The sequence below is a fragment of the Nilaparvata lugens genome, chromosome X (assembly GCF_014356525.2).
Source record: "Nilaparvata lugens isolate BPH chromosome X, ASM1435652v1, whole genome shotgun sequence".
NCBI lineage: Eukaryota > Metazoa > Arthropoda > Insecta > Hemiptera > Delphacidae > Nilaparvata > Nilaparvata lugens.
In genome coordinates, this window is record NC_052518.1 from 89,845,501 (window position 1) to 89,863,641 (window position 18,141).

Here is an 18,141-nt window from a genome sequence, read left to right on the forward strand (position 1 = left end):
TTAATATTTGAACAAATATAATTTTGCAAAAGTTCAACATCTATAGATTATACGTGGAAATAAAGGAACGAATATTTAACACAATATTATAAGATTACTAGATGAAACCAATGCAATGTTGATAACGTATTTGAAAAAACGTATTGGTGTTCAAAACATCATTTTTACAACGAAATTTTATCAATAGTGTTCGTTTTTTTATCGATCATATACAACAGCACTATAACATGATTTACATCACTTATTGTTATGATTATTTGGAATTTTATATTCCAACAAATAATATGATTAATACAGAGTTGAAATGACACTGCTAATTATTTTAGGAATATAAATTATCGAAAATTGAAGTGATTTTGCATAGGAAAAATGTATTCGGTACAATTGAATAAATTCAACATTCTTATATAAAAATGAAAAAATATAATTGGAGTTGAAACTAACTTCATTTTAGCTCATAAAGAACTCGAATGTATTGGAAGAATATTAATTATTAATTAAAAGTTAGGTTAAAGGCGACCGATTTCTCGACATGGATTGCACGATGCTTACAACAAATTAGGAAGGAGTTTTTCAAGCAGCATTGCTAAGAGCAGCAACCCCAGGAAGAACTTTTCCTAGAATGAAAAATGAAACAAAATTTACAATCGGTTGTTTGAAAAATTTAAACAGGGATAAACTGAATCATGAATAAAAAATACAGCTCTTCAGAAATCCCTATTGCACTATAAAGCCTGGTTTTCACTAGTAGAGTTAGTGGTCGAGTAACTGGCATACTAACTCTACCGAGATAACTTTACTCTACTTACTTGGTCGAGTAAATGTTTTCACTACAATTGAGAATAGTAGGTAAAGTGTGTTGTTTAGTGAACAGAACTAACCTTAAAATGTCAATACTTTTTAAAACACAAACACTTATTACAACTTTAATAAATTAACACTTTTTGATAAATAACAATACTTATTAAACTTGATAGCCTACGGCACGACTCGACTCTACTAGCTCGAGACTGTTTTCATTAGCATAATAGTGGAAGAGTAGAGTGAGAAGCGGTGGTGGGGGAAGGCAAGTGGTAGAATAATATCCCACTCTACTCTACTTAAAACTAGTACTCTACCATGAGCGTTTTAATTGGGAGAGTTCACAAGATAGTTAGTACTTGCCCAGGGAACCTCTACCAATCATCTCTATCTCTACCAATAACTCTACTAATCAAAACCAGGCTCAATAGATTAAATAGATACGATAATAGATATTGGATAAGATAATTTTTAGCACTGTTAAAATATCGATTGATAATACTGAATAAAGTTATTCTTGCATTTTTTCATTGCGATTAATGCCTACAGATGAGTTTTGCTTGTGCGTGGGTAATAGAGAATATGTGGGTGATTAATGAGATGATGAAACATCCATGCCTACCGACAGGTTTCGAACCCACTAGGCGGTACTAGCAGATTGAAGGTTGTAACGCCTCAGACCACTAGACTAACCTGGCCGGCAATCATAATAGATGTCATACTAATGGAAGAATTCATTATGGAAAGGTTTGACACTATGATAATATAATATTTCGCTGCATTTTTTCGAGAACCCAGACAATATTATTTATTTATTATGCCTATCTGTAGTTAAACAGTGTTCAACAATATCCTAATAAAAACTCAGCAGACTTGAAAATGTCTAATCGAATAAAAACAAAAACAATTACTTTCACCGCAACTATCATTCATGCTGCACAAATTTTATGTGGAATTGCTTCATGAAATAATTTACAAAACAACGATTAAAACGTAATTTGATTGATACGTCAGAAAATGGTAAAATCTTACATAATAAAGCGGTTGGTCAAAATGGTCAATCATAAAGCTGATCAGACTCTTTTTTATTGAGAAATATTTCAACGTCTTTCTGTGAAAATGAGCAAGTCGCAGATAATAATTCAAGATAAAGGCAGGATAAATTGAATATGAAACGTACCTTCCAACAGCTCCAAGCTAGCACCACCTCCAGTACTAACGTGGCTTACTTTGTCTTCAGTATTCCATTTCGCTGCACAGGTAGCTGTATCGCCTATAAATTGAGAGAAAACATCAAGTAATTATATACTATTGACCCGTGTTATGAAATGTATCCTTTTTTGTTTCTAACTCAAATTATTTTTATATATCCCTCAAATAGCTTACAGCTGGAGGGGTACTATCGCACTGTTGTAAAAAAATTCAAACAAAATGGTCCAGAGGTTATCTCCATTTTGTTCTTGAGGTCATCTACCTAAGTGCGTATCACAATTTGGCCTAGAAATTACCCGAAAACAGCTCACACAGTACAACGTTAGAGCAAGTTTCAACAATATCTTAATATTTGGCTCAATATACAGTGATGCGAATAAAGAGATAAGATTCAACTGACTGATGGTCAAATGTAAAAGAATTAACGGAGAATACTATTCGGAATTCATTCAAGGTCTGAAAATAGTACAGCAAATAATACAAAATTAATCTAACATTGATAGGCTCTAGAATTTGATTTTGGATAGAGAACATGTGATATTTAAGAAGTAAATAACAAGCTGCAGCTGCCAACTAGTGATACAACTTCTCCTCAGCTGAAAAACGCTTAGGTTTCCAAAATGAATGATTGTACCCATTTTTGAACTTGAATTTTTTTTGTGTATAAAGTGATGTAACATTAATCCCAAATGAAGATTATTGTAAATCTTGTTGTACTATAATTTTATCTGTATTATATTTTCATGTTTTACTCCACAATATGCGAAAATGTTGGAATTTCAGAAAGTATAGAATTATAATCACCTCCTCCAATAATGGTCGTGGTTCCCTTTCCAGTTGCTGATACAACAGCATCCATCAGGGCTTTTGTTCCATTAGCGAAATTTTCGAACTCGAAAACTCCAGCGGGCCTGTTGAATAGATATTTTTAAATATACAAAGAGTATAATTCACAAGATTATTAATTTATGCTAGTGCACAAGCCAATATTAACTTGAGTTCTTATAAATTTGGGGATTGATTGGTTTTGAGGTCGCGCTGATATAAGCTATAAGCTGATAAGGTAAGGTGACCACTTCAAGATACGAACTCCACCAAATGCCATTTATGAGTTTAAAAATCGCATCCTGGTGGTTCGGAACCCACCTAAAGCTGTAGCTCCTCTCATATCTCATCATCATCCGTCTCATTACTCACGCACAAGCCTTAAGTTCATGTGGCGTGATTCTCAATAAAAAAGCAAGAAAAAGCTTATAATACCTACTTAGAATTGTGCTGATTTCGGATTAAGATTGATATTGCTAGGTACAAGCCAGCATCACTTTTAAAATACTCTATTCCTATTAAAAATAGCATGCTAGAAAAACAAGAGCTACATGAACGAGAATCAATTAATTCTTTATTCAATAACACGCTTATTCAAGAAAAAAAAACAGATATTACTAATATTGATAAGTGAATTTAAAGGCATTCTTGTCAAACATAATGCTAACATTATACTTTTTGATTGCTACTGATAGAAATATAGCATTAGTTATATTTGGAAAAAAGTACCTTGACTTAATTTAACCAAAGCAAGTATGGTTGTAACGTTCATCCAGGATCAATAGAGTACATGGATGAAGAGCCTAGCCTACTTAATGTATACCATCAATTTCATCTAAGTTTATGTATTTCTTAGATGGAGAGCTTTCAATGAGCAAAATCTTGAAAGTACATGACCTGAAATATATATATATATATATATTATAAACTCCAACCCCACGTGTCTAGGCCTACCACTAAACTAACCATCAAGGGTGACTGAATCCTTGACTATTAGAATAGCAACACAAAGTTTATGTTAGTAAAATAACAGTATAATAAGTACTTACCCGTTCCACACAATTATTTTCGCTCTGGAAATGGGATCCTTGAACAATTGGCGGGTCTCTGGTCCAATATCCAGTCCCATCCAGCCTTCTGGGATACCGTCTGTGAAGTAAAAATGAGCAATTATTTGTAAGTAACTATAAAATCTGAGAATGTTTAGCAACATATATTATCTTGAAACATATACAGAGTGAGTCAAATGTATGGTAGCCCTTCAATAAGATAGATACTGTTGTATATATAATACTGCTTTCAGGATATGTTATAGGTCGATTGAAGTTTTAGTTTTTAAAGAAATGATTGCTAAGTTCAATCAACCGCCATTTTGGATACAAGTATCATTTTTATTGATGTAATCTTTCATGTTTTGAAAAGGCCTTTAACATTATGTACCACACAATGGGTGTTTACATTTAAAATATTCGAGTTACATCCCCTTATGAGGGGTTGAAGTTCAGTTGTACGTCAAAAGGTAGAGTATTCGACCAATAACGTATCCTGAAAGTTACAGTATTATATCTACAATAGTCTCCATCTAATTGAAGGGTTCCCATACATATGACTCACTCTGTTTAATATTTACATTAGAATGATGAAATAAATTACATAAATATATTATTTTGAAATTATTATTGAATGAATGAATTTATAAGAAATGAATAGGTACTTGTATATGATTTTTAATACTATATTCAGGTTATACACAGTGATACAGAATAACGGGAACTTTTAAAAACGCCATAGAACATTAGTGGGAAGGGCAAAATGATTTTATTCAAACTAATGTAAAGTTCAAGACTTGCCATTTGAGAATTATAAATAACATCTATCACTTTTTGACAATTACTTCTTCAAGATGGCTTCCTTGAACGAATACACTCTTGAAATCTGTGTTGACGATTCCTCATTGATCGCTGCAAAATCTGCATTTCCTGGTCCCATGATCTGTCCACCTGCGGTTTTCTGTTTGTGGAGCTATCTCAAATCAAACGTTTTCACAACTTGACCAATAACTGTGGTTGAATCATAACAGATAATTCAAAATGAAATTAACAATATACCAGCTGAAATGTTGCAGCAATCGTTCAGGAATCTCAACACAGATTTCAAGAGTGTCGTGCAGGAGGAAGCCATCTTGAAGAAGTAATTGTTAAAAAGTGATAGATGTTATTAATAATTCTCAAATGGCAAGTCTTGAACTTTTCATTAGTTTGAATAAAATCACATTTGCCCTTCCCACTAATGTTTCATGGCGTTTTCAAATGTTCCCGTTATTCTGGGTCACCCGGTATTTATTTTACTCATTTAGTACCTTCCTATACAAGTGACGATACAAACTTTGACGACAAAACTACCATGTAAGGATTCATTCACATGATGAATAGAAAGTAAAAACATTACATTTATTGTATTATTTGTAATCAAACTACACTCGAAAAATAGTTCCTTGGTAATTTAATTTACGATTTATTAATTCTACCAATTAATAATAGTTGTTCAATTCATTGATTTGTTCAGATTCATTGGAACATCGATTATGATATTGTAAGATTACTATAATTCTCATGAAAATAGTTATTATCGTAGCATACTGGCGATTACCTTTAACACTCGCTGCTCCAACTGTAGCATCTTCTGCGAATTTATCGGCTGTAATAAAGTCGACAGGCAAATGAATTTTGACACCATTTTTCTGCGCTTTCGTCATCAGACTTTTAACAATCTTGGCACCTTCGGAATCATACAGAGAAGTTCCAATCTGTGGTAAAAACAAAAACAAAATTTATTAGAAATTTGCTGAAAAAATGGAGAATTAGAACTAGTTCTAGAATTAGAACTCTTATTGAAGTCTAACCCTAATTGAATTGGATTTAATGAATAGGAATTTAATAAGCAGATTACTCAAGTGATATCAGCAATGATAAAATGATATAATACAAAGTACGATTATTAATAGTTTTAATGCAGTTACTACGCATAATCCAAAACTTCAACAAAAAATTTACAAGATAAATTTTACAATCACTTCACATGATAAATCTCTGACAGGTTCGTTTCTACAGAGAGATTAATTTCAGTGAAATATCATGCTAATAAAATTAATTAATATTCTTAACCTATGCAGACTACAACAACGCAGTTTTTCGTTTGTGATTTTTTTTCGAGTTAGAAGAGTTTTATTGTTTCCTTCTTCTTGTGAAATATTATGATAAAATGTGTGGTTTCTATTTACCAGCATATAACATGCTGAATATTAAAAATGGTTACAAGAACATTATATACCGAGTGTCCCACGAAGAGGTTTAAACGTTTGATTTTATATTACGTGCACATTCATGCACCGAACCTTTTTAAAATTTACACAGTTTACAAATTAGGTTCTAAAAATATGGAAAAATGTCAGTTCGTAGAAAAAAATGGCGGCATATTGAAAATTTCTTTCTAATGTTATTGAAGTATCATTTTTCAATATACCGCCATTTTGTTTCTACGAAGGCTAGGGAGATGAAATTTCCCCATAATATTTTTAGAACCTACTTTGTAATCCGTGTAAAATTTGAAAAATCCAGTGCATGAATAGGCACAAAATATAAAATTAAACGTGTAAACCTCTTGGTGGGACACGGTGTATAGTATATTCATTCTATCATGTGTTTCATTTTTTACATTCACACATTTTCTCTATTAGTTTTCAGTTTTAATTGTAACTATGATCTCTTAATTATTAATCTTCTTAAAACATTTTTTTATCTTTTCTTTGTCTTATTTCAGTATAATATGTTAAATTTGTAGCTAGAAACAACAACGAAAATATGACATTGAATTTGAATTGCATTATAAAGTGTTAGAAAGGTTGGCTTTGAGCTTGACACTCCTAGTGAAAAATAAAGGCATTCATTATATTTTAAAGTATTCTAATTACAATACCATCAAAGTACTAAACCAATAAACACGGGATTGGCATGAAGTGATTGAAGATTAAAATCGTTTTATTGGCTAGGTTTCTCAATGATTTCTAGATTTCTAGGATTCTCTATGGTAGTGAAAGGTAGTAGCATATCATGAGACTGCTGTACTTGAGAAATTGACGTTAGTTTGGGATAGGAAGGTTTCTTGGGATGAAAAGGTTAAGACCTCGACTTTTGACCTACATCAGTTGAACGTTTTTTGTTAGAAAACATATAATCGATCCGACTTACATTCATTCCATTCAATTCTTTAAGGAAAGTATAGGCCATGCCTCCGCCTATAATCATTTCATTGACTTTATCAAGCAGATTCTCAATCAACTGAATCTTATCAGCAACTTTTGCTCCTCCTAATATTGCGAGGAAAGGCCTTAACAAAAGAAAAAACCAATAGAGAGTAAAAACAAAAGCAGGGTTATAGGTGATGTGAAAATGAAAATGATAACACAAAATTCACTCTAGGTACTAAGATATCAAACTGCTGAATTAGTGGAAAAATGTCATCAGTATACACTAAATTAACAACATACTGATAAAAAAGCGATGAGATTTTCAGAACGTAGATTTATATTAGTGATAACGTAGCATTTAACAAATTGAAATTTAAAAACACAGATAAACTAATACAAAAACCATGCTGGAGTAATAAAGATGTAGTGAGGAGGGGAAGGCACTCACTAAGAAACAAATTAAGCAGTATGACTGTAGAGAAAGGTTAGAGATAACAATTATCAGCAAAATTTGTCTGTAAATACCCATACTCCATGGACTACAGAACTGTCACACAATAATAATAAGAGTAACTTTCTCACTTGGAAAGATAAATTTCAACATATTAACCAGGTGAAAAGAGGTGGATGTACAAGAAAAGGTTTATTTTCACATTGCAATGATTAGAAGGATTCCATTCAACTTAAACTTGTAATACCAAATTATTAAATTACACAAAAAGCAGCTCTATAAAGTTTAATAATATCAGGATGATGAGACTAAGGCTAGTTACACACACACACATCAATATGTTCGTACGATATTTGCCGTCCTTATAAATTCTATTAGATTGAACAGATGATTTCACACAGTTGATGTTTGTCAAGTTCCGATTAATCAAATATAATTCATAAGGACGGCAAAATATCGTACGAACAAAAATCGATGTGTGTGTGTGTGTGTGTGTGTGTGTGTGTGTGTGTGGTGTGTGTGTGTGTGTGTGTGTGTGCAGGGCTACAGACATGCAAAGCTAAAACTTGAATTGAAGGTTCATAAGGATTATATTACTGTTGAACAAAATAATAGTACACGCAATATAAAAAGGCTTGGGAATTAGCATGAATCTACAGTATGAAATCAATGCCTCTGCGCTCAGGTTCCTCGAACCTTGCAGGGACTTCCCGTTTTTAATATAGTTATGTATAATCCTATTAATGGTATTTTTCTTTTTCATTTTATATTGTATTTTACTTTTTTCATTTATAACCATTTTTGTCATTGTAATTATGTTTTTGGGACAAATAAAGATTTGATTTGATTTGAATACAAATTCAATTTATTCGCAATTACTCACTTTTCCGGATTATCTAAGGCCTTTGAAAAGTAGGTGAGTTCTTTTTTCATGAGGAAGCCGGCCGCTCTTTGTTGAAATCCTTCGCCCATCATGGAGCTATGAGCTCTGTGAGCGGTGCCAAAAGCATCATTCACATAAACGTCTCCAAGTTTGGCCAGAGATTCTCTGAACTTCTTTACATTAGCTGGATCAGCTTTGACCTGCAAATACCAAGTTACAAAGTGATCAAACATTAATTTGAGATTCTCTAGAACTAGTTGGTTAGGAGCTTTTCATACCTATAATATTATAATTATTGTAACAATCACTAGATTGCGTAAAAACAGTCGTTAGGTCATGCCAGAGGCCATGAAATTGATCAGGTGCGACCTGAGAACTGTGATACCTGACCTGAGCCAGCCAGGTCACACGATATTAATTGCATACCACAAATAATAAATCAAATCAAATCAAATCAAATTGGTTTTTATTATCATGATTTCAGGGTACAAATATTCATATCATACAACAACGTTACATCTTCTGCAACCAAACAATCATAAATAAAACTTACAGAGTTGAACTAAAAAATTAATCATTATAACTAAATCTAGTTGCTATTATATCGTAGCTACAGAAAATACAACATTATATTAAAAATAACTTCATGAAAACTCTCCACAAAGGCAAAGCCAAACCTGGATTCTCTACTATTATGATTGGTTAAACTACTAGTGGTAAGAATCCAGAACAAAAGTGGAGCCACGATGGTTTTATCAAGGCTTCAAGAATGCATATAACAATATTTTATGCAGGTTTATTATTATTGTTGTTTGCCAGTGCTGTTTCACCCTTTGCACCCTCGGTAGAATTTCTTCTATACTTCTGAGTAGGAAGTAACTTCTAATCTCGACACTCTCCCATCAGTAGGCTTACCAATATAAACCTTAATTTGCAGTACTCCTCTTATGGAGTAGAGTTCAGCCAAATTTCACAAATCCAGTGAGCTAATTGTGTGAGAAAAAGATACCAATTTGATAGAATCCAAAAAGTGTGAGCCATTTTGATAGAATCAGCATAAAACCGACAACAGTGTTCTCTTATTCTCGTGAGAAATTATATTGTATATAATGTCCCGTGCTGACAAAAACTAAAGTTTGCTCGGACTAAAGTGAATCCAGGGAAGAGGTTGATGGTGTAGAATATCTATCCGAAACGTGTTGACAAGGAAGTTTAGGACTATTCCAATGTTTTCCTTCTCTGCAAGAGTGACCACTTCTGATGAGAAAGGGAAAATGAGGATGAGATGATGACGTGGAGAAACCGGAGGTCGTACGCGATAATGTAATAGAGTATTTCTGTTTTTAATATGTTATTTTATATTAAAACTCTTCAAAAGGGTCTATGATGTTATTTTACAAATAAAAATCAAGTATCCCTGAATATATACATTTTAATAGAGTACAGCAACTTTAGTTGTATGAAGGACTTGAGTTCACAGTTAACAATATGACATAGAGGTATATTATACTGTTGTAATAATTTATAAATCAAGTATTAAGATGAAATTTTAGTGTTATGAATAAATGAATCAAGACAATCCATAACTGAAGTCAAATAACTGTTAGAATGAGTATGAAAGCAACTAAAGTGGAACAAACCTTGACTCCTTGATCGTTCTTCGCAGAGCCTTCCTCTTCGATATGGTAACGTAAGTTTTCCAAGAGAATCACTGAACCTGATTCAGGATTTGCACAAGCCTGTTCGACCTCTGGTCCAACACAGTCGTTCAGGAATTTCACATCCCTGTGAAACGTGATTAACAGTTTGATGTGAACAACTTAGAGAATGCTACATCTCACTTATCAGTAAATTTACAAACTCATGATATCAATATGAAATTGATCAACCTTTTAAAGAGTAAGTACATTTGAGATTTAATCTCAAGATAGTGTGAATTTTACAAGAATTGAAGTGGGAAAAGCTTTTTCGGTTCAGTTACATAAGGTGCCATACCTAAAAAAACCCTATAAAATATCATTTGCAAATAAAAGAGGCAAAAAAAATATTATGATCGGCAGAATACAACAGGCTAAGCCCAAAACTGCCCCTCTCCCAATTTTTGTTTTACAAATTACATTTGTTGAAAAATGACGTTTTCGTAACAATAAAAAACTAACACATGTTTCTTCAGCGAAACAATCTGAATATTCACAGAGTAACCTCATTTTTATTAACATTAAAAGTTGTATCACTGCAACGATGCATATTAACTAGTTCCTGTTAAAAAATCCAGAATAATCTACATGCAGAATAGTACCTAACAAACATTGACGTTTTCAAGTATGAATTATTAATATTTATAATAAACTTATTAATATTTTGATGATAAATGTATAATATTGATTTGGTCTTGTAGTATATTGATTAGTAAATTATTGTTACGATAAATTAAATAACAGAGGGATTTAATGAATTGATAATTATTTCCACAGAGCTTGAATAAAACTCATGAATTTTAAGAAGAATTCATCAACGGAGTTAGAGATAAGCGGACCAATAATTAAAATGTTAAATTGACAAAAGTTATCAAAATTAGTGAATCCAAGTTGCATAATAATTATTCAAATATTACATGAAATTTATCAATCTAGATATATTACTAGCGTGTTTACTATAATATTAGGCCTACATTACTCTATATTTAATACTTGATTATTGTGAATTAGAATGTAATAGATAGTCCCCCAATCAATTAAAGAGTATTTGACCAATAAAAATTGTTTTAGATAATAGTTTAGGGCGCACATTGTAAAACTTGACATTGCAGTTCGTAATGAATCAAGAAATTCACAACTTCAGTATTAATCTTGTTAGAAAATTTGTTATTCGAATTAATAGATGCTGTACCGGCAAAATGGATTTTATCATGTTACTTTACTATAAATCTTGGCTCCCTTGAATTCAGATAAATTTTTGTTAAATTAAATGTAATTCATCCCCAAAAAGACTAATATTATTATCAATTTATTCTTTCTGATATCGCCCATCATGTTAGATCGATAATTATTTATTAAATTTCATATTATTTTCTTTTTCAAGTTCCATGTTACAATATTTACAAAAATGTTGCACTATTCACCAACTTTTCAGAAAATCTGCTGATTAAGGATGGTGGTTTGTTGAGAATACCAGACTGCTTATATATTTCATCCCAGTAGTTTCTTTTTCTCGAAGTGGTTTTAAGAAAACTGAGAGAAAGAATAAGATCTGAAGTTTCATTGAGAATGAAGTAAAAAATATAAGAAGCATTGGAAAATATTAATTTAACTTATTAGTTCTTTTATTAAAATTATTTATCCTCGTATCATTTCAAGTTATTTTATATTCCTCACTTTATAAGTGCTTTACATACCTACTATTATACTGTACAATGATAAATAAGTGAAATGAAAGAGATGACGTCAGTGGTCAGATCCACATAATTCATTTGAGCCAAAACAAAGTTTCATTGCACTTGAGGCATCATTGCTCTTTTTTGACCACTGATGATGATGCCTCAAGTGCAATGGAACTTTAGTTTGGCTCAAATAAATTATATGGAACTGAAAACATATTTTTCATATCACCTTAATATGGAGAAATTCCACAACATGGTGTTCATGGTGTAAATTTCAAACGAATAAGTTGTCGTTTTCTTGAAATCATGGGTTCCTTAATTTTTTTGGAAAGTAATATATTCTCTCCCTACGGCAAAAGGGAAAGCAAGGTAAAACAGATGTATACAGCGAATTTTTTAGTGAATAATATAGCAATAATAATAATAATAGTGCTGTTTCATAGTAAATGAAGTATATGCTTCAAAAATTGTTGTTTTAAGCTCAGATATTTCGTATTTTTTCTTAACTCCAGATTTTCTAGAACTTTATAACTGATAATTCATTATTATCCACAAACTAATTAATATTACTATGAATTTTACCATATTCAGTCTTGATTTGTTCCATCAAACGACTGAATTGAAACTAGGCAAATTTACAACTACACTTAATACTTTGGAACGAGATTTGGTGATTAAAATGAACTTACTTATTGAGTAGATTTTTGAGCAAATCAGCAACTGGCTTCATAGTATACTGTGGGTTTTTTTGACCATCTGGTCGCCCCAGGTGGGACATCAACACCACTGACTTTGCCCCTTTATCAAGAGCGTACTTGATACTATCCAAGGCAGCGACAATTCTTTGAGGATTTGTAATGTTTCCTGATTTCATAGGCACATTGAAATCCACACTGTAACACAAAAATATAGATGAATATTTAGTATAGGGATATCACAAAAATCAAAGAAAACTTTAAAAAATTGCTTTAGTACAAACTTCTATTAATATTCAATTAAATTATTGAATCCGAATTATATGGGTAAAAGGGTATTCAACGCCCTGCCATTAAATTTGAAGGCAAGTCAATCCAGCAATTTAAAGCAGGATCGAAAGAATGCCTAGACACGTTACCAGTGTCTCTTTGATTTTGATGGTTTCAATTCTAATATGTATGTAGGTTCTTTTAGTGTACATGTGTTTTAGATTGCAGTTTTTATTCCACTAGATGCTAGGGATTTATTTTTTAATATTTTTAAGCTTATAGTGACTAATTAATTTATCTTTGGATGCTCTTGTTTATTCTATATCGGATTATTTTATTGTGTATACGTTCATTTTGTATTTGACAATATTGTCGATATGGTATATATTACTGTTCAAGATGAATAAATGAATATGAATACATAAAACATAAGTATGGGATATCATCAATTTTATTTTTTTTTTCAAATGAAGATAAAATATATCTGTTTTATTTCCTGATTTCCTAGGCACATTAAAGTCTACTCAGTAATAACTCTATACACCTCTTCTAATGATCATTTGAATTTTGGAACAAGTAGTTGAATCCACTTCTCCTTGATTTTCTTGGAAATAATAATACTTTTCTCAAGAATATTATTATTTTTTATTATTTTTCAAAGATCTTATGGCTAATTTAATCGAGTCACAATGAATAACGAGTGATAATTGAAAATAATGCCATTGTAAAACAATTTTCATCGGAAAATAATATTTCAATGATCAATGAGGAAATGGATAAACCTAAATAATTAAAAAATATATTAACATTACAAAATCTATAAAATTATATTTGTCTGTTTAAAATGCATTAGCATGAGAATAAAAATTTGAATAATTTATTGCTAAATAGTCTGTTTCTTCAAAGGTTCAATATCAAATGTTGTAATTTGTCCAATTGATATGAAAGCTCAATGTAACTGCATTTAATTGGACTTTTCACCAAGAGAAACAGTGGATTAAAGGAGATAATACTTTTTCAACATTGATTCGAATAAGTCAATAACAATTAAAGATTATCATCGCTAAATGATATTAAGGTCAAAGGGGGGAATTATTCCAATAAAAAATTATGACGTAAGAAAACTTGTTTCGCTCTTGAAAGATCTGCTAAAACATGGATTTCTATTATTTTACTATTAATGTACGTACTAATTAATGACTTACTTATTATTAATTTTACTAACTAATAAGACAGTAACTTTTTCAAATTTGAATAATTTTGATATTTGATGACTGAAATATTTATTTTCATGCTGAAATTTTCTACAATATCAACTTTATTCTATTCAATTTTATCTCCACTGCTTTTATTGAATTTTTCTTCTCGACGTTATTATTAGGTTGCAGCAGATCTGCATTCAAAACGTGATAAAAGTAAACTATACTCAAGTTTTAAATTAAATTTAGTTTTTCATTCTTGAATAACAATACAGTGATTTTTCAATTTTCCTGAATTTCAAGTACATTTTTGACTACTATATGACTGAACCAATATAATAAATAAACTGATACGTTGAGTTATCTAATGAGTTACAACAAATTAGTTCACCTATTAATCACTTGATCACCAAGTGATTAATTGAACCACTTAATTTGAATAAATTAACGCAATTCAATTAAATCACTTAATCACCACCTAATAACCACTTGGTTTCTTGTTTATCACAATTTGTGGAATACCTCAATATTATTAATATTCATATGGCATTTATTGATGAGTCCCTGACAAAAGTTTCAATCGTCTGTCATTTTTAGCCGTCAATGGGCCTCACCATTGTTATATATCAACCGGGACCGACTATAATTGCAGTGAAAATGTTCAATTGTTTTTGCTAAACATCTTAAAACCTCGACTAGTGGATTTCGTCTTTACGTGTCTCCAAAACTTTTCTCAGGAATAAAGTTATCCATCAAATCCAGTAGTTCAAATAACCTGTTAATGACCGAATAATCAAGTTCACTATTTTAAACAGAATAAATAAAATTTGGCTTATTTTTTGGTCTTAGAGTAGACTATTTTAGCACTATTAGCATGTAGCCACTAAGAATAGTTAAAACTGGCCCATACATTAAAGAGTCACATTTTCTTAAGCTGTATTCTATTAAGTAACCACAATACATTCAAACGGCTTCAACTGAAAATTTGGACCAACCGAAACTTATTTATTTATTTAAAATTCTTCTTTCAGAAGGGAGGATTCCAGTATCAGGAAGGAGTACTAACTACTGAATATCAATAGAATTCTAAAAAATAAGTTCACAGCAGGTGGATGGATTCCTGAGCGATATTAAAGCTTGAGTTTCATTGTGCCACCAGTGGGACACCAGAGGAGGGCCACCAGTGTGAAACAAGCTGGAACACCAGTGAGACACCAGGATTGGTGGTTGGGCTGGTGACCCGATTGAGACACCAGTCAGCCGCCAAAACCTGGTGTCCCAGCTGGTGCCACTAGTGTAATGAGTGCAATAATAATTAATATCCCAAAGGAAGTGTGAATAAGAGTGTACATCATCGAGTTGAGACCCTTTAGCAGGATGTTGAAATAGTGTGAGTCAGCATGAGTTGGGGTGTACTTGAATTTCTGGAGCCTATGTTGCGGAAGGTCAATATTTATTTGCCTCTGTTGTTGCAATAATTATGTCGGTCACTATGTCCAGTAGCAAGAATATTATTGTTTCCATAATGTTCATTGAGTATTTAATTTTGGATTAACAGTGATTTGCAATGTTACCTGAAATCCTGCCTCAAGATAATCCGCAATGCCTTTCTTTGACAGCGAAGTATTCTGCCCATACAGTTTCTTGGTAAGGAGCAGGTATGCGACCAATGCTTTCTCATCTGCTATGTTTCTAATTCTTCTTATCACGTACAGGGACGATGAGGGTCTGTTGTACAAATGGTTCGCGTGTCCACCACAGTTCAGGTTCTGGTCAATTATCACCCCAAGAAACCTTGTACCGTACCGCAAGTTGTGTTCATGTTGTCTTCTGTCTTAGGCTCTTGTCTTTGGTTGAGTGTGAAGATCATCAATATAGTTTTAGTATAGCTGAACATTTTAGGAGCCTTAAGATCACAATTTGAATAGATGAATCCAAGTGGGCTCTGAACGACCCGAAATTTAATCAACAAAAACAGCGCTGTAGATTTCATAACCTATTTATTTTGACCTCTACAATACGCACATATTGGGGGTTCTAAATTTATTGACAAAGTAAGGTCCCCCCATACTTTTAAAAAGATTTGCTTCCAAATAATTCGAAATAATATGTTAATAAAACTGATAATATATAGTTTCATAACAGTACATGGAAATTTGGTACAGATCAGATGTAATTAGAATTAATTAAAGGAACAATGTCAACCTAGCCTACTGAAAACAAAAATGTTTTTTAAGTTTGAAACAACTAAGATAAAAAGTTAATTCTCATTCTGAACTCACCGCATCAAAACTCTCTTCCCCTGAAGGCTCAGAGAATCTATTCCCAATTTATTTAGTGCCATTGTAATTTGAAGAGTGATTCTTGGACACTTCAATAACCTACAGACAGCCGGCTTCCAAAGTTCTGATCTTCAAAAACTTTTAAACAACTCGAAAGTCACCTTCAAATCTTATAACCTCATAATCAGAATTTTCATCACTATTAGCTGCAGTCACGGCTGTTGGTACTCCATTCACTGACCCGGCAGATTGGTGACGTCACTATAGTGAGGTCCACGTTATAATGACAGTATTTGATCAACTTTGGTTTTGCTATCCTTTTCTATCATTCAACAAAGCCGGTGGTGCTATCCTTTTCTAGGTCCACAACGATGCCAATTATGTTTTTGACAGTGTAGGAATATGATTAATTGATGCAGAGAATTGGCATCGCTATTCTCCTATCTTTATATACTGACATTATAACGTGGACCTTACTATAACTTATCGAATGAGTACACCAGATCAATTACGTCACTAGTTAATCGAATGAGCACACTATACAAATAAAAATGTTTTTTTATTTGCTGAGGGTGGTGCTCATAATATGCCAAATGAGATTTTGTCAGTTTTCCACCTATTACATTTATATCTGGAGCTGACAGAATCATGATTATTCATTCTACATTGTTAATAGCTAATCTGGCAACAGAGCAAAGCGAGAGAGAAATAGCGCTATCCGCTTTGTTGAATAACAGACAAGGATAGCAATACCAAATCAAATCAGTGTTTGCTAATCAAACACTTCCATTGTAACGTGGACCTGACTATAGTGTAAATGTGGACTATGATAATAAAACGATATATGAGTGAACAGTAGACCTGAAGCCTTTAGTTGGGTTCCAAGTCATTGGGATGAAATTTTCAAACTCATATCTTTAGCAGAGTCAGCTCTTCAAGTGGTAACCCACTCAACTGGAGAAGTTTGAATCTGAACTTATCTGAGCTTAACTTATCATGTGAGCAATAACTTCTGAACAATATCGACACAACCATGGGGACCATGAGACAACCGCTTCCCTTACATCAAAATTGTGTGCTGTGTGCACTCACAACTATTTCAAATGTTGAGCGTATTTTGTTAGATCAGTTTTCGATTTTTTGTACATGAACACACTCAGTGTGGATGCAACCTAATAATATTCAAAAAAATTGTTCTACACATAGCACCACTAGAATAAGAATATGAAACTGAACTTGTTTGTTAAATCAGTACAAATAGAATCTGATTGTCACTAGTTTTAATATATATTGTGTCTTTTTTCCATTATTGTGTCGGTTTGCATAATTTTCTTTGAAAAATTATCATGTTGAGTATGAGATCATAATATGATCTCACTCATGATTTCGACTTGCAGGGAAATGTCCAATTAGAACTCAACATGGGAGTTATATATTTTTTGTCACTAATGTGTGAATCCAGCTTGAAAAGATCATAAATCACTGACATTGTAAAAAATAAAATATCACATTTACAGGGATTTGAGCCAGGGTTTTTTGTAAGCATACTTTGCTACTCGAATGCAATCAACTACACAATCTGAAGTTTGGAGAATTTCAAATAAACATACCACATGGTTGTTGACTTTACATTGTAATTCATAAAGCATTCAAAAGGAAAATAAGATTTCTGACTTCTAGGGGCACTCCACTGATAAATATTTTGACATTTAGTGTTTTAAATCAATACTCGTTTTAGAGTAAATTTATTTTTTATATGGTAGCCTACTGTATATATTAATATATACTATCTTGTACAACTGGAAGTAAATAAGGTGTTTACTCACTGTTCAGTTTTCACTGGGATGAGGTTTATTATTTTAGTACTTGTATAGATCAACTTTACCCTTTAACATTTA

General features: G+C 32.1%; 1 protein-coding gene across 2 annotated transcripts; it reads right to left on the reverse strand.

Moving 5' to 3' along the window:
- LOC111052098 (phosphoglycerate kinase) lies at positions 1 to 16,447 on the reverse strand. Of its 2 annotated transcripts, XM_039442642.1 has the most exons (11): positions 16,244 to 16,402; positions 12,487 to 12,690; positions 11,544 to 11,648; positions 10,059 to 10,203; positions 8,419 to 8,618; positions 7,086 to 7,224; positions 5,488 to 5,644; positions 3,888 to 3,987; positions 2,818 to 2,924; positions 1,982 to 2,074; positions 1 to 617 (listed from the first exon to the last, which is right to left on the reverse strand). In XM_039442642.1, exons 1-11 carry the CDS (start codon positions 16,303 to 16,305, stop codon positions 574 to 576), a joined length of 1,356 nt encoding a protein of 451 aa, XP_039298576.1. In that variant the 5' UTR covers positions 16,306 to 16,402; the 3' UTR covers positions 1 to 573. The 2 variants fall into 2 exon arrangements, with proteins under 2 accessions (XP_039298576.1, XP_022194413.1); XM_022338721.2 differs by lacking the exon at positions 11,544 to 11,648 and having other exon boundaries at positions 16,244 to 16,447.
- Positions 16,448 to 18,141: the final 1,694 nt, after the last annotated feature.